The sequence below is a fragment of the Panthera uncia genome (assembly GCF_023721935.1).
Source record: "Panthera uncia isolate 11264 chromosome A1 unlocalized genomic scaffold, Puncia_PCG_1.0 HiC_scaffold_17, whole genome shotgun sequence".
Taxonomy (NCBI): domain Eukaryota; kingdom Metazoa; phylum Chordata; class Mammalia; order Carnivora; family Felidae; genus Panthera; species Panthera uncia.
Window position 1 is genome coordinate 152,260,999 of NW_026057577.1, and position 26,605 is coordinate 152,287,603.

At 44.9% G+C, this 26,605-nt stretch overlaps 1 protein-coding gene across 2 annotated transcripts in view; it reads right to left on the reverse strand.

Annotated features, from left to right (window-relative positions):
• SDHA (succinate dehydrogenase complex flavoprotein subunit A) overlaps window positions 1-26,290 on the reverse strand; it is a 29,891-nt gene extending 3,601 nt beyond the window's left edge. The window contains exons 1-13 of one of the 2 annotated variants that reach the window (XM_049648335.1): window positions 26,172-26,290; window positions 19,160-19,246; window positions 17,772-17,933; window positions 15,427-15,570; window positions 14,979-15,143; window positions 13,959-14,107; window positions 13,181-13,305; window positions 10,781-10,949; window positions 9,965-10,160; window positions 8,980-9,151; window positions 5,830-5,948; window positions 1,263-1,374; window positions 931-1,061 (exon numbers count right to left, since the gene is read on the reverse strand). In XM_049648335.1, the coding sequence (XP_049504292.1) occupies window positions 931-1,061; window positions 1,263-1,374; window positions 5,830-5,948; window positions 8,980-9,151; window positions 9,965-10,160; window positions 10,781-10,949; window positions 13,181-13,305; window positions 13,959-14,107; window positions 14,979-15,143; window positions 15,427-15,570; window positions 17,772-17,933; window positions 19,160-19,246; window positions 26,172-26,234 (1,794 nt within the window). In that variant the 5' untranslated portion in view covers window positions 26,235-26,290. Of the gene's footprint in view, window positions 1-930; window positions 1,062-1,262; window positions 1,375-5,829; window positions 5,949-8,979; window positions 9,152-9,964; window positions 10,161-10,780; window positions 10,950-13,180; window positions 13,306-13,958; window positions 14,108-14,978; window positions 15,144-15,426; window positions 15,571-17,771; window positions 17,934-19,159; window positions 19,250-26,171 lie in introns of both variants that reach the window. The other variant, XM_049648334.1, reaches the window with a different exon arrangement.
• Between the last annotated feature and the right edge of the window lie 315 nt (window positions 26,291-26,605).

The window sequence follows — 26,605 nt, forward strand, 5'->3', positions numbered from 1 at the left end:
GCCTAGAGAAGCTTCTAGTTCTCAGTACATGTGACAAACGTGCTTAATTAATATTAATCTAATCCAGCTCCAGTCAGTGGAAGGTAAATTAACAAAGTTTCACAGCTGACTGGTGAGCCTGCTACCAGGAACACTAATACTGTCCCAGACCAAAGCCTGTCTGTCTGGAAAGTGGCTCGGGTCCTGCCGATATTCCATCCTAAGTTCGTGTTTGTTCCCGAGTGCCCATTTCCTTGATGTTTTGCTGTCATATGCTGAGTGCTCTGTTCTGGAAAAATCTGACAACTGTACTCTGCATAAAAATCACGTCATTTAAAAAAGTAGTGACCCAATGGGGCGCCTGGGTGACTCAGTCAGGTGAGCATCCAATGTCGGCTCAGGTCATGATCTCTCGGTTCATGAGTTCGAGCCCCGTGTCAGGCTCTGTGCTGACAGCTCAGAGCCTGGAGCCTGCTTCGGATTCTGTGTCTCCCTCTCTCTGTCCCTCCCCCACTTGTGCTCTGTCTCTCTCTCAAAAATAAACATTAAAAAAAAAACAAACATTAAAAATTTTTTAAAAAGTGACCCAAGATGAGATCAGGTCTCAAATGATGATTTCCTCATCATTTTAAGTCAGTAAGTTAGCATTTTCTGGCAATAATACTCGGACTGCACAGCAACCTTTGACCAAGTAAAGTTCAGGTGTGTTTTGCTCAGGCTGCTACTGGCAGCAGCAAATACTGATCCAAACCAAGAAAAAGGTCACACTGGTAGTAAACACAGTGATACCAAAGTGTACAAGTTATCAGGGGGGGAAAAAAAGGGCTTACTTTTTAAAATTTACTTTTGGGAAAATTGAGTGAAATGCAGAGAAAGTACAGGGTTAGGGACTAAGCAAGGCCAGGTGAGAGAAGGCATGATGTGCAAATAGGGTATGTTGTGAAGGCGCACCTTATAATCTTCCCTGGCATGAGCACCACGTGACTCCTTCCGAGCCTCCGCTCCATAAATGGTCTGAAGTGCACAAAGCATCAGGTTCTGCAGCTCTAGGGTCTCCACCAGGTCGGTGTTCCAGACCATTCCTGAGGACACACAAGGCACCCATGAGAGACAGGATCCAGTCAGATGGGTACTCCAGGCTGTAGCTATGGGCTTGCCAGCATCCACACAAATAGCAAGGACAGGTAAGTCAGCACTAAGTGGGATGCACAGGACCCTGAGGCAGCCTCCCTTGCAAATGCCCAGCACCCCAATTGTGTGCAGGGGCCCACAGAAATGCTCACCTCGGTCAAATGTCTTCAGATGTTTTAGGTCTCCATAGAGCTGGCTGATTTTCTCACAACCTTCCTGTAACACACTTCCCACACGGAACACTGCGGCATGATTTTGCATCGACTGTAACACAAAATACCATTTGTAAATCTTCAATTCATATGAAAAGCCATGCCAAGAACCATTAAACCCTTTAGATTTTTTCTTATGCATTTCACCTTTTTAAAAAAGATTTTATTTTATTAAAAAAAAATTTTTTTTTTAAAACGTTTATTTATTTTTGAGACAGAGAGAGACAGAGCATGAAGGGGGAGGGTCAGAGAGAGAGGGAGACACAGAATCTGAAACCGGCTCCAGGCTCTGAGCTGTCAGCACAGAGCCCGACGCGGGGCTCGAACTCACGGACCGCGGGATCATGACCTGAGCCGAAGTTGGCCGCTCAACTGACTGAGCCACCCAGGCGCCCCAAAAAAGATTTTATTTTTAACACAAGGCTCGAACTCACAAGCCCAAGACCAGGAGTTGCGCGCTCCACTGACTAAGCCAGCCAGCCATGGCTCATCGTGGTTCTGATCTGCATTTCCCTGATGATGAGTGACACTGAGCATCTTTTCATGTATCTGTTGGCCTATCCATAGGTCTTCTTTGGAGAGACATCCATTCAGCCCTTCTGTCCATTTCTTAGGCTGTTTTTGCACTATTGAGTTGTAGGAGTTCTTTATATATTTTGGGATATTAGCCCCTTATCAGACATATAATTTGCAAATATTTTCTCCCATTCTATACGAGAAAACTGTTTTACTGTTTTCAGTGTACTGATTTTTCTCCTCCTTGGTTAAATGTATTATTCCCAGGTATTTTATTCTTTCTGATACAGTTGTAAATGGGATTATTTTCTTAATTTCTCTTTCAGAAGATTTATTCTTTGTATACAGAAACAACAGATTTTTATGTATTGATTTTGCATATTTCAACACTACTGAATTCACTTACTAGGTCTAAGTTTTTTTGGTGGAGTCTGTGTCAAATATCTCATACATCTATAAATAGTGACTTTTACTTCTTCCTTTCCAGTTTGGACACCTCTTATTTCTCTTTCCTGCCTGACTGCTCTAGCTAGGACTTCCAGTATTGTGTTGAATGAAGTGGTAAGAGTGAACACTGTCTTGCTCCTATGTTAAGACGAAAAGCTTTTAGCTTTTCACCACTGAGTGTGACAGTAGCTGTGGGCTTGTCACATATGGCCCTGATTACACTGAGGTACATTCCCTCTATACCTGCCTTGTTGAGAGTTTTATCATAAATAGATGTTAAATGAAGTTCTGATTAATGCTTTTTTATTAATTTATTTTATTAATTTTTTTAACGTTTATTCATTTCTGAGACACAGTGAGCAGGGAAGGGGCAGAGAGAGAGGGAGACACGGGATCTGAAGCAGGCTCCAGGCTGAACTGTCAGCACAGATCCCGACGTGGGGCTTAAACCCACGAACTGCGAGACCATGACCTAAGCCGAAGTCAGACGCTCAATTGACTGAGCCACCCAGGCACACCAATGCTTTTTAAATTTTTTTAATGTTTATTTTTTAAGAGATAGAGTGTGAATGGGGAAGGGGTAGAGAGAGAGAGGGAGATACAGAATCCGAAGCAGGATCCAGGCTCTGAGCTGTCAGCACAGAGCCTGATGCAGGGCTTGAACCCACGAGCAGTGAGATCATGACCTGAGCCGAAGTCAGTCACTCAATTGACTGAGCCACCCAGGTGCCCCTGATAAATGCTTTTAAAACATGATTCTATGTTCCTATTAAGTACATGTCTTAAATCCATGTCCGTTATTTAAAATGGAACATTGTGCATTTAGGGAAGGCAGTTTGTGGAACTTGGCCAAGATCTGTGATTCCAAGCAGACTTACTTCTGAGGCATAATGTACTGAGTGGTGGCAGAAAGGCGTGAGGGTTCCACCTTCGAATTCCCAAGGAGACAGCAGTTCCTAGACTTGCTCCACCCTCGAGATCTGGTGGTAAATGTTCTAGGAGCAGCAGGTGGCTCCTTGCTGACACAAACTAAGAAGTGCTAAGATTATGAGGTGGTCTGCAGTGAGCCTGGAGTGGATGGTCATAAAGTAGAGGGAGAAGTGAGAAGCCTGGGAGCGTTCCCTGGTGGACTTCTGGTTAAATACTGTAAAAACTCCTCATGTGTCAAATTCCTGTATGGTTTTCTTGTTTATGCTCATAAGAAATGGGACATGAAATAAAACCGAAATTTATTTTAGGATCTACCTTTGTTTCCTATCACTCACCGAATGACCTTTCATCACGCTTGAAAAACCCCCTTATCCCATGCTTAATCACAGCATGTGCCCGGGCCTACTTCTGGACTCTATGCAACTGATCTAGATGTCTCCTTCTCTATCACAGACTAACACAGCTTGTTGACTTAGTTCTATTTAACAGATACCTCATCTATTTCTTTAGAAAGATACATAATTTAAAAATTATAAAGCATACCATCAAACGTCTTGGCTTTTCAGCGAAAGCAAAGGGAAAAAGCTGTCTCAGAATCTGGTAAATGTTAATTAACACATTCTTTTATGTTCTTCAGCGCTCATGTTGTCATACTCTTTAGGGTTAGGGTTATTCAAGGTATTTTAAACTTTTTGGCTGCACCGTGAAGATCATTTTCACATGGATTCCTGCAGGTATACTGGAAAGCTACTCATTTCCATATATGAATCTTTTATCCAGATGCTTTACTTCATTCTTGTTTTTATTAGTTTTCCACTTACCATCTTGGAATTTTTAATTGTATCAGTAAGCAGTAATTTTGTCTATTCCTTTTCAATACATTTGTCATTTCTTTTCTCTTTCTTACTGTATTTACTGGAATCAGCAAAATGATTACTCCGTCCCCCAACTCAAGTGTCCATTCCACGAGGGCAGGATTTTTTGTTTTCTTTGGATGACTCGGGCATCTAGAATACTGCCTGGCACACAGCAGATACCAATTCAGATGGTCCCTAACCTATGAGGGTTTGAGCAATGATTTTTCCACTTTACAAGGAAACAAAAGGGATCTGCATTCAGAGAAACTGTCCCGGGAGCTGTCACCTTTTCCCAGGCTGGCAGTGTGCATTAGGGCACACTCTCATGACTCTGGGTGGTGGTAGCAGCTGCAGCTCCCACTGAGCCCCATGGTCCTGAGGCTCAATAACCATCTCCACTCACACAACCACTGTTTTTCACTTCCAGTACAGTATTCAATAAATTACGTGAGACAGACCACACCCTCTTATACAATAGGCTTCATGTCAGATGAACTTTCCCTACTGCAAGCTAACCTAGGTGCTCTGAGCACATTTAAGGCCAGCTAGGCGAATGTTCAGTAAGACAGGTGTGTTAAATGCATTTTTTCAGGACATAACCCCATTGTAAGTCAAAGATCTGTACGTGCCTTATTTAGTGGGAATACCTCTAAGGTTTCCTATTTCAAAATCTCTCATGGATTCACCATTTCCATATCCAAACGGAAGTTCCTACTATCCAGTGCAATGATTACATCTGTCCTAGCTGGCCTCCCAACTCCTGGTATCAGTACCCCACAAAAGTCCTGCACAGATCACTTGACTGGTTTCCTTAAACATACCTTTGTCCTTCACACATGCTATTTGCCTTACCTTTCCAGGAAGCCTCCCTGAAGCCCAGTCTCACCTGAACACAGAACCACACAGTCCTATAAAAGCTGCATGGTGCAACTTTTGGTGGTGAGCATTTGCGCCACTGGACTCCTTATCAGAATGTGACTAAAGCAAAGGGTGGCTTCTTTTTGGAAAATGCCTCCACAAATTCTTACAAATAATTTCAAGTGGACAGAGATCTTACTTATGGACCAAGGATCTCTGTAGTCGAAGAACCTGATGGATCCCTAGCTGTTTTACATACTACTTTTATTGATCTAACCCTGCGTTACCCAATGCAGTAACCATGTGTAGCGATTTATATTAAATTGAAACTGAATAAAACTCAGTTCTTTAGTCACACTAGCCACATTTCACATGCTGCACAGTCACATGTGGTCAAAGACACATGTTCCCATCCTCAGAGAACATCCCATCAGACATGCTGATCTAGAAGATAAATACTGTGACGACAACTAGTGCACAGATTACCATTTCCCCCCAAAACCCACACTCTCCACTCTTCCTGACTTTATTTAGGGGATACAATGGCCCCAGTTTAAAGACATTTCCCAGAGTTGCTAGAAGCTGGGTGTGATGATAGGATTAACTTCTTGGCAATGAGATGTGTTGGGCTTTCAGGAAGCCTGGTATAAGGAAGTTCCCAGCTGGGACCTTCTTGGACCTTCCACTCTCTCTCCCCCTTCAGGCTGTGACATACGCACAACAGAAGAGAGGGTCTGAGGAGCCACATACAAGCACGGTGGGATGTAGAAGTTGTAGTTTCCGCCCTGGGCTGCTACCTGCGGTCTTCTGTGTGTAATGTGTCCTCTTGCTACTCAACCCGGGCCTGGCACAGGACTGTGGACACAATGGCCTGCTCACTTCAGAGCACAGGTGCTTACCTTCTGCATGTTGAGTCGTAGTTCTGATGTTCTTAGGGTTCCATCAGCAAACCTCAACTTATCAAGATTCATGACAGACTCTTCTCCAGCATTTGGTTTAATTGGAGGAACTTTATCTCCTTAAAAAATATACAAACAAAAAGCTAGAATTTAATGGCTTTTGGAAAATGTACCCATAACCTGAGCGAATGTTCCACCCAAGCCACCCTTTAACTGAAGCACCACATATTGACTTGGGGCCATAAACATATAAAGACAAAATTTCTGGCAAGGAGGAGGTATCCAGTAAGAAATCTTTGAACAAAACAGAAACTATTCTTAAGCTTAAAAATTAGATTTATGCAAAGACACCTTGCAGTATTACTCTACAGAAGGGAGAACTGGCACCTTCAGGTAGTGAGCAGTTTCCAACAATTCTGCCACCACCACCCACCCCCACCACGACGTGGTCCTCATTCAAAGATGAGGGAGGACCTGGTCTGGCACGTTTAAAAGTCTCTTGCTGATTCAGACCCTTATATCTGCTTACCCAAACCTCAAGATTTGCTCTTCTTGCTTTTCTAAAAAATAAAGATAAATGTTTTGAAGATTTTTTAAAGGTTTTTTTTTTTTTTGGGGGGGGTAACATGTTTTGAAATGTATTTTTTTCAAGAGGTAAAAGGGGCAGAAGGTATGAAAAACAGGAAACAAAGGTTTGCAGGTAAAGTTGGGCTGCTCACAGCTGCTCTCTGCAAGGGGCCAGGGCAATGGTCTCTCATGTGACATGCCCCAATTTTAGGCCGGTTACAGTTTCTTCTTCTTCTTTTTTTTATAATGTTTATTCATTTTTGAGAGACACAGAGTACAAGCGGAGTGGGGCGGGGGAGACACAGAATCCGAAGCAGGCTCCAGGCTCTGGGCTGTCAGCACAGAGCCTGACACGGGGCTCGAACCCACAAACTGTTATATCATGACCTGAGCCGAAGTTGGACACAACTGACTGACCCACCCAGGTGCCCCTGGTTGTGGTTTCTTCTGCTTTTGTTTTTAACGTTTTTAAAAAGTGATCATTTACCAAAATTATTTTTCTTTAGGTGCATAGTTCTACAAATGTTGACACATGGTATGGATTCCTGTAACCATCATAATAGGATCCAGATTAAGGTTTAAACATTTTAATGTTTAAAATATTCATATTTGGGAAAATATAGTGATGCTCTTCCTTTTTTTTTTGTTTTTAAAAGTTAAAGTACAATTATCATTTTTGGTGTAGAGTTTTGCACATTTTGCCTCACAGAGTCACACAAGCTCCACCATGAGCAGGACGGCAACCACCAAGCCGTGTTATTCCCTAGTTCTGTCTCCTCCAAGATGTTATGTAAATAAAGTTAGGTGTATGTATATAGCCTTTTAAGCTTGGGTCACACAACCTCATATGTTTTGAAATGCATTTGTGTTGTTGCATGTAGGAGTAATTTGTTCCTTTTTACTGCTAAGTTTAAAAAACTTTTTAAAACTGTATACTGATCCTTCAGATATAAAAGTACAAGATATTCATCTTTTCTAACAATATTAAAAAAAAAATTTGTTTTTTTTTTTTGAGAGAGTGAGAGAGAGAGAGAGAGAGACCGAGAGAGAGAGAGAGAGAGAGAGAGAGAGAGAATGAGTGCGTGTGTGAGCAAAGGAGCAGAGGGAGAGAATCCTGAGCAGGTTCCAAGCCCCTAATGTGGGGCTCAATCCCATGACCCTGGGATCAGAGTGAGATGCCCCGAAAGTAAAGATATTCTTACAAAACTTCCTTTTTCTCTTTTTCAAAGAAAAGAAACCTCGAATTTTCTGCTTTCCTCTGAGATCTGATTTCAGGCTTCACTGCTATAGTGAAATGAGCATTAGATTTGGTATCAGACCAGGTGGGTTCAACTCCTGCCTCTGCAGCAAACACTGGGACAGGGCCCCACATCTGCCCTTCACAGCCTGGACTTGTAGTCAGAGCAAGGGAGAGGGTGTCTGAAAATACAGCTGTCCTTCTCCTTACATATATCTGCTAACTGCAGACGTAAAGGGGAGCACGGCATGGTATACTAAGGGCTGTGTTTAACTAATGGGATAGTAAGATTTTCACCAACTTAAAAGTCCATACGAAAAGCTTTTGTACAATAAAAATAGCACAACTGATACTAAATGGTCACCGTCAATGAAGCGTAACGAGAAGAGCAGAGGCCTGGGGATCCCACGACACTTCCCTTGGAAACAGTGACTTCCCCTCACATGTTGTTCTGAGCAAATGGGCCAACACAATCTACATGAAGACCCTCTGAATGTCAAAGCGACAGTAAGTGTCCTGTTCACAGTGGGACTCACCCTTCTAGCACATGGCATTTTTTCCTCAGCAGATTATTTTAACAGAAGAACGCAATCACTGACTTGAATCCACTGTATCAATGCAGGGACGGATAGGACCCAATCCTCTGTTTGTGTACATTACGTCCTCCCTTTCTGCTTTAATAGGGTATTTATATTTTGTTTTTAGAATCTAAATTACTTTTCCATAAGTACTGAAAACTACTCTATCGTCATACCTGTTTAAAATATTTTACTACAGGGGCGCCTGGGTGGCGCAGTCGGTTAAGCGTCCGACTTCAGCCAGGTCACGATCTCGCGGTCCGTGAGTTCGAGCCCCGCGTCAGGCTCTGGGCTGATGGCTCGGAGCCTGGAGCCTGTTTCCGATTCTGTGTCTCCCTCTCTCTCTGCCCCTCCCCCCGTTCATGCTCTGTCTCTCTCTGTCCCAAAAATAAATAAAAAACGTTGAAAAAAAAAATAAATAAATAAAATAAAATATTTTACTACAAATAAGTAATTTATATTGAGCAAGCAACTATGTGATAAACCTCCCCTTAAAATAACTCCCTAACAATGACTTTTCTAAGCAGAGCACAAGGACTATAGGACAGAATCTGACCAAAACCAGGTTACCTTCTTAATTGTTAAGACCCTCACCCAACCTGTGTCTAGTCTCAAGTCTATCACCATATAAATTTCTGATTGCTCTGTTTCCTCACTTATAGGGGGTAAAAAGAGACTACCCCCTTCATGATCACTAAACAAATTTCCAATTACAAATCAAGACATGGCAACCTCTTGCCTCCTGAAACAGCCTGGAGAAACACATACCGGGTCTGCAGGACTCCGCGATACTCAGGGCACACGCCCGACCAAAGACAACCAGATCCAAGAGTGAGTTTGCCCCAAGACGGTTGGCACCATGCACGGAGGCGCAGGCAGCCTCCCCACAGGCATACAGGCCGGGCACGATCTGATCCTGGCCATTCACATGCCTCAGAACCTGTGGAAGGAAGACTGAAGACTTAGGAGCAAAGTCTGCACAGGACTGCTTCCTGCGGTGGGGTGTCTGCATGCAGGGGCAGAGGGAGGAGGGCAGGTGAAGGCCAGATCTGCTCTCACCTACAGGGAACTCTCTGTGTCAGTCCGGTCTCCGCCCTCTGCACCCAGACACTCAGCCACCCCAGGCCAAGAGAGATCAAAGGATCCCATGTGGCAGCACCTGTGATTTTAATCCCACACCTACTGCTCACGAGAAACCTCAGTCACCACCTCTAACTGATCCCCTACTCCCTCACTCTGACTCTGGATTCGAATGAAGGGAAGGGAGTAGGGCAGACTTGAGTTGTAACTCAGATGCTTCCAGCCTATTACTCATCTATGAACGTAATCTCCAGTCACCTCGCCTAAGGACAGGCCAAAAAAGTCAAGAACCAAAAAGCTCTGGGTGAACTACAAACCCCTCGAAGGTACTCGTTGTAAAGAGAATACAATTTACAAGGCTGCAGTAAAAGTAACAAGAGATCATACGGTAAAATAAATTATAAGCTGGGAAAAACAATGATATTACATCTGTGACTGTCTACTATGGAGGGATCAGTAAGTTATCAGTAACTACTCATCACTATGGAGTGAAAAGTGAAAGCTGAAAGGTGGCCGAGCCCCCTGCCCTCTGGCAGCATCTACTCAAGGGAAGTGCAGCCTGTACAACAACACAGTGCCTTCTGAGGAAAACATCGGTCTTCTCTGAGCTCGCAAGGGCACCTGTATCATTCCCGCCCTCTTTCCCACCGTGGAAGGGTCTTGGTTTGGTCACCTGCCCCTTGTAGTTGGTGGGAATGCCGCCCATGTTATAATGCACGGTGGGAAGGACGGGGATGGGCTCCTTGGTGACATCTACACCTGCGAAGATCATGGCCGTCTCTGAAATGCCAGGCAGCCGTATGGCCAGCTGCTCTGGGGGTAGGTGGTGCAACTGCAGGTAGACGTGATCTTTTTCAGGGCCACAGCCTCTGGTGGAAAAGGACATCACGGTGTGAGGCAAAAAACGGCAATTATAGAAAATGTGAGACTATGAGTTTCACATTTTTTTATGCTGTACAAAATTTCCCTTCACTTGTGGCCATCCATTCTTCACATCTCTGAGCGCGTGCTCTGTGACAGGGTAGACTGAATGTGGTAGGACACAGCCAGAACATGCACAGACTTCCAGCCCTCACTGAGTTCATACTCTAGTCTTAGGAAGTCACAATTAGCTGTTTTCCTTGGTAAATGCATTAGAAAGTCCTTTTAATGCAAACACTCCAAATATAAAATCTCTAAACGTTATAACATCAAAGATACGAGAAAGATCACCATCGTAAGGCAGCACTGGCACTCAAGAGCCTGCGCAGTGAAGGTCTCGAACGCATGTGGGTCCCCAAACAGCATCGAAGGCCCATCGAAGGGGAGGAGAGGTAGCCTACGCAGAGTTGGGTGGGGTAGGTGAGTTGCTAAAACTCACACAGAAGCCACACAAGCCCATGCGCACATGTAGACATGAATAGCAGCCACCAAAGAGAAAGGAGGGTGTGCGTGTGTGTGTGTGTGTGTGTGTGTGCACTCAGACACCTTTGGATAGAATGACACAGACCTTCCTTCACGTATTTCCAGAGTCATGGACCGAGACACGACGTCTCTGGATGCCAGGTCCTTTGCAACTGGGGCATATCGCTCCATGAATCTTTCGCCTTGACTGTTAATGAGAATGCCTCCCTCTCCACGGCACCCTTCTGTAATGAGACAACCGGCACCATATATACCTGCAAAGAACCCAGTTAATTAGATGATTATAACCTAACAATTGCTAGGTCAATATTTCAAATGCAAATTTTTTTCCAATACATTTCTGGGGGTGGAAAGGAAAAGGGTATGCAAGGGGCATGATGCTCACAACAGAATAAGACAAAGGACAGGTTAAGTAAGGAATAGTAGGACGTTTTGACAACAAAAAGCACCAATGAAGCAGCAGTGAGGAGAAAGGGCAGCTAATGTAGTAACAACACAGCTTGGCTGAATATTCCAATTCCAACAGCTTTTCAGCTTTCAGCACAACCAAGCATGAGTTAAATATCTCAGGTTTTGTTTTAATTGTAGAATGTTCTTTTATAGCATGAAATTGTGACTAGGTAAGAAAAACCAGCTTGGAAAATTCGTATCTAAAAATTGGTTAATGGGGCGACTGGGTGGCTTAGTCGGTTGAGTGTCCGACTTTGGCTCAGGTCATGATCTCACGGTCTGTGGGTTCGAGCCCCGCATTGGGCTCCGTGCCGACAGCTCAGAGCCTGGAGCCTGCTTTGGATTCTGTGTCTCCCTCTCTCTGCCCCTCCCCCACTCATGCTCTGTCTCTCTCTGTCTCTTGAAAATAAATAAAAATAAAAACTTAAAAAAAAATAAAAACTGGTTAACAACAGCAATAATTACCACCGTTCATACTTGTACTGTACTTGCTGTATACAACTCTAAGTTTTGTAACAACCCCAGGAAATATCCCTATTTTCAGAGAAAGCGATGATAGCCTAGGAACTTGTCAGTGTTCTGCAGCTGGGAAGGCAGAGCCAAATGCACACCTGGCAACTAGGCAGGTCTGTGCCCTTAATCTCACTGTCCCTTCAATAAGGAATGCCAAGCACCTGAATTTTAACAAGGAGACAAACACCTATGCCAATGTCACCTGAAAGTTAAAACTGTCATTACCACACCAGAAGAGTTTTCTTGCTTTAAGAACAAGAAAGCAGGGGCACCTGAGTGGCTCAGTTGGTTAAGCATCTGACTTCAGTTCAGGTCATGACCTCACGGTTGGTGAGGTCGAGCCCCAGTCAGGCTCTGTGCTGACAGCTCAGGGCCTGGAGCCTGCTTCGGATTCTGTGTCTCTCTCTGTGCCCCTCCCCTGCTCACACTGTCTCTTTCTCTCAAAAATAAACAAACTTTTAAAAGAAAAAAAAAAAACAAAAAACAAAACAAGAATTTCCTGGAGCACCTGGGTGGCTCAGTCAATTGTGTTTTGACTCTTGATTTTGGCTCAGGTCATGATCTCACAGTTTGGGAGGCAGAGCCCCAAGTCAGGTTCCATGCTGACAGGAGGGAGCCTGCCTGGGATTCTCTCTCCTGGTCTCTCTGTTCCTCTCCCGCTCACATATTCTCTCTCAAAATAAATAAGTAAACTTTAAAACAAAACAAAACTCCCAAAACCAGTATTAAAAAACTACCTAAAACATTTTTTACTTTTTATCCCTGCCAGGGATCAGAAAAAATATACTGACAGAGCAAAGAGAAAACCCAGGTCTGGTTCTTTAGCATGGTGTGAGGCTACTTCCACAAAGTGTGGTGTCCCCTCAGTTGACAGGTCAGAAAAGCAACTAGAAACAAAGTCCAGAATGAGACTTGCCTGTCCCAAGAGGCAGATCTCTCTCTCCAATTCATATCTGAATAATGAACTCTCTCAATTCTGCACCTGCAGCCTAGACCTCCCGTCTGAACTCCACATTTGCACACTCAACTGTCTGAGGACGCAAGATGAGCTCAATGTGCCCACAACTGGCACCATAGTCATTAACATCTCAGGGGGCCGCATCTGCCATAGCTCGTCCCGACTTTTTACTCTACTGGACAGCCTGATGTTTTCCCTGTAACACTGGAATCTGCCCATGCCACAACTCTGATCAACAGCTCTCGGGACATTCACTCAGGAAACACTGATGAGGTCCTACTATGTGCCAGGCACTGTGAACTGCATCACCTGTCCCCACCTCCGGGAGCTGACAATCGAGTTGGGGAGAGGGACACTGAACAGTCTTTACATAAAGCTCCAGCTTTACGACTGGAGCAGGTATCGCCAAGGCAAGGTGGTGGCCTAAACTGCCTTGGGAGAAATGGAAAAAACTTTCTTGAGCAAATGACAAGCTGGGCTCTGAGAATGTGCTAGTGTGTGGGACTACAGAGGGGCATCGAGAGGTATGAGAGTCCTGACCCCATGAAAGTGGTCCCGTCCTACCTGTGGGGTGAAACTGAACGAACTCCAAGTCCTGGCAGGGAAGGCCTGCCCTGGTGACCATGGCGGTGCCGTCACCGGTGCTGGTGTGGGCAGATGTGCAGCTGAAGTAGGTGCGCCCGTAGCCTCTGGAAAACAGATGGGCCAGCAGAGAGAAAGCAGTGACACATGGTGTCCCGTCAGGATCGCCTTTCTAGTGGCACCAGAGTGGACAGAGCAGCCCGCAGCACCATGACAGGTGCTGTCTGCATGCGCTACCCTGGGCAACTGGGGCAGGAGCCTGGGAGACGGAGGAGGCACTCTCGTTTATACTTCAAGGCACTTTCATGCTATCTGAATGACCTCCCTGAGAAGCGTGTGCTGCTTTAATGCTGAAATTTTTGCTTTTTATGGACTCACTCTTGTAAAGGGTTAAAATAACGGACTGACAATGTAAGAAATGTAATTTAGTTTCATCGTGTGAACAAACAGCACTTATCTACACCAGAAATCAGTATAAACACAGTGTCCACTAAAGCAAAAGACAGGTTAAGCCAGGAAGTGTCACGTGACTCTCCAGACCCGTTTCCTCAAGGGTCCTCTCAGGTGCAAGCTGAAGACAGATACTTCCTCACCTACCTGAGGCAGATGCTATGATTGTCCCCTTTGGAGACATGGAACTGAGACTGGCAAAGTTTATTATGCTCCTGGGTTAGGTCACTGCCTCCATTTTTTTTTTTTTTAAAGAAACTCAGAGACCCAACTTTCCTACAGAAAAACTAAATACAAGTTACACTCCTACCCAGTAGCTACAACAGTGTTCTTTGCTCTTATGCGATGGATGGACCCGTCTTCTATGCACAGCGCAATAACACCACGACATTCTCCATTTTCCATCAGGAGATCCAAGGCAAAATACTCTACAAAATAGCTGGTATCATATCGCAGAGACTAAAAAACATGAAAGAAAAAAGAATCCCACAGTTTCAATTGCATTTAGGGTGTGAAACTAACATTTCAGCAATACTGCTCATATGAACAAGTTCAGGGCTCTGATGTGGTGTGTAACAAATGGACAGGGTAAACCCTGGGTTGCAAAAGAAGCCACAGACTTTACTTGCATCAACCATAGTGCTGATGCTGTTGTGGATCAACATGAAAGGTACCCTGCTCTCAGGTGTATGATCAGATCGTAACAAGGACATACACATGTCATGCATGTCAGAGAAGATGCTGTAGCTGCTCAGTAAACATGAAGGGCTCTCACAAAACCACCAGCTCCCCAACATGACACAGTATACTGCAGGATGGGCAGATCCTGGCACACATGTGTCAATGCACTCAGCCGAAGCTGCCACCAGGGTCCTAACATTTGCAAATCAAGAATCTGTCCCCATTTGAGAGCAAGAATTCAGAATACTGATTATTATGAATCAGTGATTCCAAATATTGATTACTTGGCTATGCCAAAGTAGGCCCTGATTATCTAGTAACTACTGTCCCCCAAACCTTAGTCCAGTTTGAACACTTAAGTATTAAATCAATTAGTTCAGGAACTCAGAGGTGCTGAGTCCTAAAATACTTGCTCTGTTCTTATACTTTCAGTATGGCAGATCAATTTAATTTTCTAAAATAGACACTTTCAAATTAATAATTAACAAATATACATCCTGCCATGTTAGTCTGCTGTTTATTAAGCAACCCCAGGGCTGACATGCTGACCTTCTGACCTGTCCCAGAGTGGCCTGTTTCCAGCTCATCACCACATGCCTGGCCTAACCAGACCATGTCCTGTCACCCCATGCACCCAGGGTGGCCTCACCCTTCCATACAACGTGTGCAGCAGCGAGTGGCCAGTGCGGTCAGCCACACAGCAGCACCGATGGGCCTGCCCGCCTTTCCCAAACTTGAGGCTCTGTCCACCAAAAGCACGCTGGTAGATCCTCCCATCTTCAGTTCTGCTGAATGGCATGCCATAATTCTCCAGCTGTGAAATATGAAAACAAACACCTAGTACCTTGAAGGAATCGGGATATTCATCGCTAATTTACACTAAACAATTTCAACATAAACCTGTAAACCCAAACCAATACGTTCTATGAAAATTTCAACACTTCAGGAAAAGAGAAAAACTTTGTTATTAAATGAACTGAATGGTTAATGATAGGAAAGATTTCCCTTGTTACATCAACTCGTTACCATTCCTTGGGCTGACCACATTTGCCTTGACCTCTCTTTTCTACCAGAAACAGACCATGCAAGGACAGTACCTCTACCACGGAAGCAGGGGCCTGCTCTGTCATGTAGTGGATGGCATCCTGGTCCCCCAGCCAGTCGGAGCCTTTCACAGTGTCGTAGAAGTGCCACCTCCAGTTGTCCTCCTCCATGTTCCCCAGAGCAGCATTGATCCCTCCCTGTAAACACAGGGCAGACTTACAGGCTACGAAAGGGAACCCTGGACCTTCCAGGCCCATCCCCCTTCCACCCACTGCCCAAAACTGGATTCAGAGAAAGCCAACTAATTTTGACAACAATGGCATGTGAGGGACCTGACTGCAGTCCGGTTGGTTACAGGACCGTCCTGAGCAGGGAGAGGCATGACAGATGCCAAATCTTACCTCCCTCAGCCTCAGTGCCCTTACCCATGAAGGGACATGAAGCTGAACTTGAGAGCCATCTGGAGGGTTAAGTGAGGTTTTATGTGCAATGCTCGTCACCTCCAAACCTGGCACATAAAAGGCACTGAGCAAATCTATCTGGGATAATTCTATGACAAAATGTTCCCAGTGGCATTTATGGACATGTGTTAAAGAAGTACTTACTGTCAAGGAATAAACTCTAAACTCAGAGTCACATTCTCTACCGTGTCTGTCTCTCAGAGTCACAGAAAAGGGCAGTACAGGGACAAATGTAACACTCACACTTTTCCTCCCCAACTTAAAACCGGATAACTCATCTCTTTTTGAGAAGAAAAGGCACATTTTCTGACTTCCCTCTTTTTTGCAAATGTTCCTCAATCAAGCTTCTGAGTCAAGCAGACCCATGCAGGAATTCTTTCCCCGCTTGGTGCTGCTGTGCCTCAGTTTCCCATTATGTTTCAGTTATCAAGAAAAGAGTCACCAGCACAAAGCCAGGAACCCTAACAAGACAAGCAGCAAAAGTCACAAGTTATTTCCTCCTCCTTCTCCGACCCCACCGATTGTAAACCCAAACACAGTCCTAGTAAAAACTGTTAAGTACCAGAGTAGTAGCAGAAGAGAGAAACCTAGTTTAAAACAACACTAAATACTTGGCCCAGTGCACATGTCCATGCTATTATTTTATTGCTACTATTAGTAAGAATCAGGGCCACAGACAGCTGGTCTTCCAGGAGTCCCAAGAAATACAATTTTGTTTTTCTAAAGTAATCTCAGGGCGCCTCAGTGGCTCAGTCGGTTGAGTGTCCAACTTGATCTCAGCTCAGGTCTTGATCTCAGGGTCAAGAGTTCAAGCCCCATGCTGGGCTTCATGCTGGGCACAGAGCCTACTCAAAGAAAAATAAAAAGCAATCTCTATACCCAACCCAGGGCTCTAATTCACGACTCTGAGATCAAGAGTTGCACGCTCTACTGACTGAGCCAGCCATGTGCCCCCCCCCCCCCCCGCCAGGAGTACACTTTAGACTTGCCCAGTCCCCACCTGTCTTATCCCCCCAATTAAACCTTACTTTCTCCAACCAGCATTCAAGTTAAGCTATCCATTTCTTACTTTTTATTGTTTTAATATTGCACTATCTGAATATACTATTATTTCTCATTATTTAGACTTATGTTTACATCCATTTTTCCTTTTAGACACAATGTAATCTTCAAAAGTATGTATTATTTATTTTTCAGTTTATAACACATAGTTTTAGAACAAAGTATCTGTGTAGCTAAGTGCCTGAAGAATGTTGCTGCATACTGAATACAGGCTACAACAGTATTTAGGGTGGCTTTTACTGGTTCCTGGAAAGTTACCCCACACTCTGCTATCTCTATGAGGAAATATGTTCCAAATACTGGAAAAAACAGTTCAATTCATTCCAGTTTTGGAATACTACCTGTATACAACCTGCGTACCACCTACAGTGTGCCAGGAAAGAAAACAAAATTATAAAATCACTGTGTTCTTTTTCATCTTACTTTTATCCTCTTCCCTAAATTTTGAGCATTTAAAGGCCAATGTTCTTCTGTCCTGCACATTCATGCCACCAGCAAAGCTCATCATCATCATACTTAACGAGGCCCACGCCAAGGATGCAGCAGGGCCAAGAGAATCAGTCCAGAGATAGGCTCATTTTAGATTGGGAAAGTACAGTGAAGACAAACTATGATGGGGGCCAGAGGATTAGGTGGGTGCTCAGAGAAGACCTGAGTGTGACCGGAGCGGCAGAACGATAAGAGGCTCTAGGAGGGACTCTGGCAGTGGGGGTGGAGGCAGTGTGGGAACACACTCCCAAGGCAAGTAAGCCAGGTGGGTGCAAGGAGCAGAAAGAGACAGGAACATGGCTGGCGTGCAGTGAGAAGGCCTGTGGCAGAAGACTGAGCACTGCTGTGCAGGCGCCAAAACCATTAAGGGGGCCCCTTTCTCTTACCTGGGCTGCGACGGTGTGTGATCTCGTAGGAAAGAGCTTTGTGACGCAGGCCGTGTTAAACCCTGCCTCGGAAAGGCCAAACGCAGCTCGCAAGCCTGCCCCTCCAGCGCCTACCACCACCGCATCAAATTCATGGTCCACTACCGGGTATTGCGTAGAAATCTGGAAAGAACAATTCACCTGTCAACCACCCATTTACCTATGCCACACATTGGGACGGTGGGTGCAGTGCAAGAGCTCAGACAAAATGGAAGAAGCGATGAAAGAGCAACCACAGCAGAGGGGCCTCCCCCTGTGCCAGGACCCAGAGTGTGCGGCTGGCACACCCCACACCGACAGGACCGAAACACAGACCCGACGAAGAGGGAGCACGCATCCTAGCACCTGGGACACCCACCATGAAGTGAAATGTTGAAAACAAGAGGTACAGCCTCAAAGCAGGGAACCGTGGAAGCAAAGGAAAGCAACGACCCAAATCAAAATATTAGTTCTAAATACGGCTTTCCTACTCCATTATCCTTTCTGTTCATCTTTTTCCGTTGACAGCCATATATTCATACACATGCTTGTGTGAATCTAAGCTCATAATGCAGTATATAGATCATGATTCTCCACCTGTGGTCAGCAAGTTTCTCAAGAAAAGGTTAATTTTTTTTTTTAATGTTTATTTATTTCTTGAAGGAGAGAGAGACAGAGTGCAAGCAGGGGAGGGACGGAGAGAGGGAGACCCAGAATCGAAAGCTGTCAGCACAGAGCCTGATGCGGGGCTCCAACTCCCAAACCGCGAGATCATGAACTGAGCTGAAGTCGGATGCTTAACCGACTGAGCCGCCCAGGTGCCCCAATATGTTGTTTTAGTTAGGTAGGCACATTCCGATTCATCTGGGCAACTGCCTCAGCACTGAGGACCACCACCCTGTTTCAGGACCATGTTTGTGTTGGACTGAGAAGGTGCCAACTAGTATTCAGTAACTATTGTGAGCTTGTGACAAAAGAATTTGTAAACAAATTCTTGTGCCTTCAGCAGAGGACAGAACAGACCCGGTAAACGCCAAGAGCCTACACACAAGTGGCTTCAGGGTCCTATGTCATCTGTCACAATGAATAATGTTCAGTGGTCACTGGTATTTCATTATTTTGCTGCTTTAAATTTTAATCTGGTTTATAGATACTTAAGAACTATAAGCAAAAAATGTTAGTAACTATGCTTACATTTGTACTACAGTTAAGTGCTATACACGAAAAATAATTAGAGCATTATTGGAACCAGAATGTTTTCCTTTAAATAAGACCTGTGTATTACTCCAATATATTGAAGACTGGCATAGATCATTATTCCTCTAAGACAAGCATATCATTTATAAGGGAACAAAAAGTTGTAAACTTACTGAATCTGAAACTTTAGCTGAAGACCTCTTATTCCCATCAATAGCGAAGTGAAAACCGCAGGTGCCTGCCTGCCATGTCGCGGGCCACTGCTGAGACAGAGATGGAGAGATGGAGAGCACGTAAGTGTCTTAAAAGAATAACAAATCACCAAAATTTCCCAAGTCATCAACCTTTTTATGTATCCAGCTGCTCCTTCACCTAGACAGCTCACCTGGGGTCCTCTATGTAACCCTGCAGGGTAGAAGCGGACTAAGGACCCAGGGCAGGCCCAAGTGGCAAGGAGTTGGCACTCCAAGAAAAGCTCTTCTAGATGAAGCTTGTCTCCAAGCAGGACACGCACAGACTCAGCAGGAAATGAAAAGGACACAATGTCACGTTAATTTCTTAATTTAGGGTTTTTAGTGGACAATGGGAAACCCATCTATTTTGTGAAAGTGGTAGTTTACAATGAAGCACTTTTACTGGACCCATCATGACCCTCTTCACACTATAGCACCGCATGTCTGCAAGGTTTTGTGGTTCACTGGAAAAGGCCTGGGACAGTGTATTGGGAGATCCATCTTTTACAAGAGGCTCTACTGCTTACCCCGACACTGGGTACCAGTGGGACCAACCAACCCTTCACTGTGAATGTGAAGACTCCAGGCCTAGAGATGCTCCTGCTCCACCACTCTCCACACCTGCGCTGGGCTGTAGCCACATCCCCTCTCCTCTGTCATACTCCAGGGTGCTGTTCCCTGTCTGAACACTCGTCCCTGGCCATTCCCTGGCTAATCTCTACAACTCTCCAAGTGTTGGCTTGAATGTTCCACCCTATGAACGTTTACTCAAGAGAATTGGTATTAATGAAATCACAGCCCAGCCTGAGAGGCCATCTTCTTTATATGAAAACCAACTTATAAGGCATGTCTTTCTGTTCTACTGACTGCATTTTAGAGGGCTACTGATAAAATGAAGTCTTAGCGATTTCACGAACAGTTTTAGGAATTAAGTATGTTTAACAACGACAAAGGGGATATGAGAGATGTCTTCGAGTATTCTGCAGTTTGGAAGAGATGCTATTTATTCCGTGGGGTAAAAAAACTATTCTGTAGGACAAACAAGTGGAGAATTCAGGGAGGAGAATTTGGCAAAATACAAAATGAACTCTGAGTGGTTTTGAACAGAAGGACTTTCTCTGAAGATTAACGGCCTCAGGCCAGGCTGGAGGGCTTGGCCGCTTGCAAATGGAGCAAATGGAGCAGGTGGCTCCAACCTCTAGACTTTCTTTAGCATCTAGGGGCACCTGAGTGGCTCAGTCAGTTAAGCAACTGACTCTTGGTTTTGGCTCAGGTCACGATCTCACAGTTCATGAGTTCTAGGCCTGCATCTGGGCTCTGTGCTGACAGTGCAGAGCTTGCTTGGGATGCTCCCTCTCTCCCTCTCTCTCTCTGCCCCTCCCCACCTCTCTCTCTCTCTCTCTCTCAAGAATAACTTAAAAATATTTTTTTAGACTTTCTTGAGCACTGAGACCAAATGATGCCTGCCACAAATAGTTGACTTTATGCTAACAGTTCCAATTACAAAGAAGTTTCCTGAATTTCTAAGTAGATCTGAACTGATAAATGCAATATTCTTGAATTCTCCAATTTCAACTTTATATATGTATTTTTTAATGTTTATTTATTTTTGAGAAAGAGAGAGCACAAGCCAGGGAGGGGCAGAGAGAGAGGGAGACACAGAATCTGAAGCAGACTCCAGGCTCTTAGCTGTCAGCACAGAACCCAACACAGGGCTCGAACTCATGGACCACAAGACCATGATGTGGGCTAAAGTCAGATGCTTAACCGACTAAGCCACCCAAGCGCCCCTAAGTACTTTTGTTTTTATTGACATAAGTCAACTTTTTGTCCAGTAAACGAATTTAAAAACTTAAAAAGAATATTCTTCTGCTTTAGTATAATTTTTAAATGGTAAAAATCACATCTTAACAAAGAACCAAGTCAGCAAAATACAAATGTTCATGAAATTTTAATAAAGTACAAGATAAAGGTAATAGTTCCAAAAAAGAACAGTACATTTTACAATACCAAACTGAAATCAAAATAGAAACAGAGAGCCTGTCCCAGCCCCACCACCAACCAAGCGGGAAGGCAAGCCAAGAACACCACGCAACTGTCCCACCTCATCTCCCTCAGAGCGACCCACTGGCTCCACAGCACATCTCTGAGTAATGAAGAAAACTTGAAATTGTCTGGGAATTCCAACAATCCAAATGGCCACATGCACAATTATAAAGTTGTGGTGACAGTACATGGAGAGATTGATCCTATTACAGGAATAGTTATGAAAGTGACTGACCTCAAAGAGTATATGGAGGAGGCAATTATGGAGCCCCTTGATCATAAGAATCTGCATTTGAACATTCCGTACTTTGCAGATGTTGTAAGCATGACAGAAAAAGTAGCTGTATATATTTGGGAAAGCCTCCAGAAATTTCTTCCTCTGGGAGTTCTTTTTAAAAGTATATGGGGGTGCCCGGGTGGCTCAGTCAGATAAGCATCTGACTTCGGCTCAGGTCATGATATCACGGGTTCATGGGTTCAAGCCCTGTGTCGGGCTCTGTGCTGACAGCTCAGAGCCTGGAGCCTGCTTAGGATTCTGTGCCTCCCTCTCTCTCTGTCCCTCCCCCGTTCGCACTGTATCTCTCAAAAATAAAACAAACATTAAAAATAAGATTAAAAAAAATAAAAGTATATGAAATTGACAATAATATTGTAGTCTATAAAGGAAGATAGCTTTTAGGGGTTAATACTGCAGAAAGATTAATTTCTTTCCATATTTGAAAAAAAGGTCTTTATCTCCTTGGACTGTTAAGAAGTCATCACATAATTGTTACACCTCCAATTGTGCTCTGGAGTGCCTGATTTATTGAAATCATTGTGTGTAAGACCCATTGTGAATTCTAAACGATTTTAAAATCAAACTTGTGAAACAACCTAAGTACCATTTAGAGTCTTTTATCTATAGATTAAAAATCCCTTCATTTTCAGTAAAATGTTGTGATGTGGAATAGAAAGGTAAAACAAATGAATTTTTGTTTTTCCATTAGCTCATATTTAGTATTCATCTTTTTTCTTGGTATAATACGAATGGTCAACAATGTTTTTAAGACTTATGGTAGGTGAAACTTAAAAACAAACAAAACCAAAAACAGGACCACACAATCCAGAAACAGATGACAGACACTTCTTCCTTAATTACATCTTGGGTGTGCTAAAGGCACAAGTTTATTCAGTGAAAGTGAGACACACAAATCCCCTCAGGGGATTCGTTGTAGGTGGATGTACGAGGATTGAAGGAAACAGTGCTTTGGTGCACGTGCAGTTTTGCATAACTTGTTAAAGTATGAAATGCTAATGAGGAACAGCACATTCATTGAACATTTGTTGGAATATGAGTCAACTATTTATTATGTATATTTGTCTATGTTTCCAGATTTTATGGCCACCTGAACAATTTTAATTCAGAAAACTGAAGATTAATCGCATATTAAATCCTATAAAAATAATCAACATGAAAAGGACATATTATACTGTAAAGCGTCTTTTATATAGTTTTTCCTAATCGATCCCATTTTTGTTCTGATCATTAAACTTACCTGCTTAAGTTGAACTGTAAAAAAGTAAAATAGTAACAGTGAGATTCCCTAAGTATTTATTTCTTCTTTCTAGGATGCTCACGTTAAATAAAGATAGACACACACGGCCATCTCAAACACTGGCAGCTGTTATAATGAAATCTTTAACAAATTGTCATACTATCTCCCTGTGGAAAATAGAATACTAGCTTTTTATCTAAATCGGATTTGAGGAGCAATTTTAGAATCTGGAGAGCCCAAAATTAACCCAATTTGTCTATAAATAAAACTAACATTTTTTGAAGTAAAACTATCAAACATTTTCCAACAGGGAAACGTAAAGAAGCGTGAGGAAATCTGCCTTGGAGGCAGAATTAAAAGAAACAGAGCTTTTAATGACATGAAAGCACAAGTGAATGACTTAAATGGTAAAAGGGAGAAAACTGAAGAGAAGGGCAGAGATATTGAAAACCTTAATCTAGCGAAGTACGGGTCCCCATCTGATAGCATTCACCTATGAATTGCAGACAAGAAACTATTTGTAAGTACAATCTGTATAATAAGAAAAGCAGCCCATAAAGGCTCTGAAAGTGCCTTGGAAGGCCATGGGAAGAACTGAGGATGGGGGAAGATGGTTTAAGGTAACTGAGTCCTCATTCAGAGCCGCAAGTCAAAGTCCAAAATGGATGAAAATAAGCCTGCACATTAGCTAGAGACATGGAGGTAAACACCAGCGGCCAGTAACAGAAACAATTCAGAAGTGATTTCACTGGGGAACAGGTCTGAGGTTAGGAGAGGGTCTCAATCCTTTTCATTTATAAAGCCTCTGTATTCCTTGAGTTTTTTTTTTTATAACTATGTGTAATTATTTTCATTAGAAGTTTAAAGGTTTTTAAAACAGGGATGCTTAGAATACAATTCACAAGATTATCGAGCACAGGCTGTAGGTGTAGGTCCTGGCTAGAATGATCACCACACCAGGGCGTCACAGGCTACCTCACAGAACCCTCCTGAAAGAGAAATGGAGTCTATCCAGGGTCTGAACTCTGGTCTGCCTGGCTGGCACCAGATTCAGTACACTCCCTCTAGGTAAGGAGCCTTAGGAAAAATCTCTGGGACTCCAAAATAAGATGCATATCCAGATTACATATCAAAACCAAGCCACAATTTTTCCAGTGAACCAGGAAAAACATCCCACAGAATGCAGAAATGAATGCCACAGCCGTATAATTCCCCCAAAAAGGAAAACAAAAAAGGTTACCACAATGGCCTAAAGAGTGTAATTCTAGATACATCATTAAACCCAATTCAAAACAATACATTCAAAGAAAAGAAACTTACTCTAGAACAGTACTTTGGATATCCATGTTAAAGAATTTGAAAAATCTCATCTGAAGCAATTAACCAGCAACTATTTAAGGACCTTGCTTTTACTTTTCCTTTCAATACACCAGAACAGTCTGCAAATTATGTCAGTGCATTAAGATAACTAAAAATGAAACCAACGCAAAATAGGTTTGATGATTTTGCAACTTGAAAGCAGCTGTAAATATAAACTGCCTTGGAAACACCAGAGAATTGAACAAAATGAAATCCAGAAAAATTCTCTGTGGATTTTCTTCAAATTACCCTCATCATCTACTCTCCGTGCACATTTCTCAGTTGGTGATCATACATTTTGTTGTTTTGTTCTAAGTTGACGCTTTTGTTTTTGCCAATCCTAAATTCCACTACATATATTGCTTGGGGGCAGAATTAATTTCCACAGGAAAAGCTATCTTCATCAAGATAAAAAGAAGGGTAAATGCTGGCAGCTAATAGTTGATTCAACCAAGATAACTTCCAATCAAGCCAATACAAAAGTACAGGTTTACACACTCTGACCAGTGGTGCTCAGAATCTCTTTCTCACTTGCAGCTAAGAGCTCAGAGCTAGAATTCTAGTCCAGTTTACATAAAGGACAACAAGGTCATAAACAAAGGGCAGGGAGGTGGTCTAGGGAGTTCCACAGACTGGAGGGGTCTCAGTCTGCACAAGAACGCTGGGGTGACGGGGCACACACACGTTTGGCTCTTCTCCCGGCACCGCCAGTTACTGGCCACTGCACTTAACAAGCAGGAGGCACTAAGAAGTCTGCTCACGTTTGCGAAGAATACCCCACTGCCCATCCAGCTTGTGGACTCAGAGCCCAAGATGGGTGGGGTGTGGAGAGTGGGGACCTCTGCTCAGGAAGCATCAACCACAGCAGCACGAGAAAGCATTGAAAACGTTCCCTGGCATTGGCAGGATGGCGAAGTTAACCTTCTCACATTTAACTTAATTTTTAGTGTCTGTATTTCAAAATGGAGAAAACTGCAGGTGTAATTACAGGCATAACTCCAGTCGATACTGTTGAATGCCTCGGTTCCCACTGGGATTTTCACTCTGTAATTACATTACTAAGTAGGTGGGCAGGCGGATCATATAAAAGAACCCAAACAACAACCCCTCCAAGTTTAGAGTGCTGAAATAAAACCTGAAAAGGTAGATCCTGAAGACGTAAGTGTAAGGAGTACATCTGACACAATCCGGTAAGCAAGGGCTCCAGAAGGCACAACCCTGACGGCCATCCACGACTGACCGGAGTCCGGGCAGACAACGCACGGGAAATCAGACTTCCGGGCGCCGTCGCCCGAACGTGGTCTGCGGTCAGAGCGCTGACGTTCTTCGCCTGGTTTTCTAATGTGCGCAAAAGGCCACCACACAAAACCCAAGATGAAGGTCCAAAAGTTGCCAGATCCCGGTGTGAAACACGGGTCTTCGCTTTCCCCGAAGACGCGCGGTTTTGCAAACAGTTGCCAGGCAAGCGCCAGCGCCGGTGTCAGACGTGCCTCCCACCTACCCTGCCTGGGGCGGGAGGGCCGAGCCCGGCCGGGTCCTCGGGGCTGCTGGCACCCGACGGACCGTCCCCAGGGCGATCGGCACAGCGCCCGGCCAGCGCGCGCCTGCGGTTGCCGGCCCGCCTCCGCCGGAGATCTAAGGGCGCTTTTGGATTCAGAGGCCCGGGGCACCCACGGGCCGCCACCTGTCAGGGTGACCTCGGGCAAACACGCCTCCCCACGCGCCGAAGGCTGGGGCGGGGGCGACCTTAGTACTCTGGGGAAGGGTCCCCGGGGACGGCAAGCGGGGTCATGACCTTCACCGGGACGCGACTCGCTGGCTTCAGAAGGAGTCCCGCGGCCCTCCGGGTCGGCCCCACTCCTTCGGGCGGCCTCCTCACCGCATCCTCCCCAAGACCCTCGCGACCTCGTCCCGGTCCGGCGCCGGGGGGACTCGGCGTCCGCTCCGCCCCGTGGGAAGTCCTGCCCCTCCTCGGCTCCCCGCGCCCTGCCCGCCCCACGGCGCCGACTCACCGCCCTAGTCAGTGCCAGGCGCCGGGCGCCCAGCAGCCGCGACACCACCCGGACCCCCGACATGTCTGCCTTACACGGTGCTGTCCCACCAACCCCCGCGCCAGACTGCGCCTGCGCACCTAGTAGCGCCCAGGCCCGGACAAGGGGACACCGCGCCTGCGCACCACGCCGCGACCCCGGGGCGTGAGGGGGTTTCGCGCCTGCGCACAGGATCAGACAGTGGCGCTAAACGGACCCGGGGCCCGGCGCTCCCCGCCCGGGGGTAGGTCGGAGGGCCTGTCCGTGATCGAAGCGGGACCAGGGCCTGGGCTGCATTTGGGAGAGGCTGGGTGAGGTCGGGGGTTCCGGGAGTAGGTTGCGGTTCCGGGGGTAGGCCGGGGGCCTGAGGGGAGATCGGGGGTTCCGGGGGTAGGCCGGGGGCCTGAGAGGAAGTC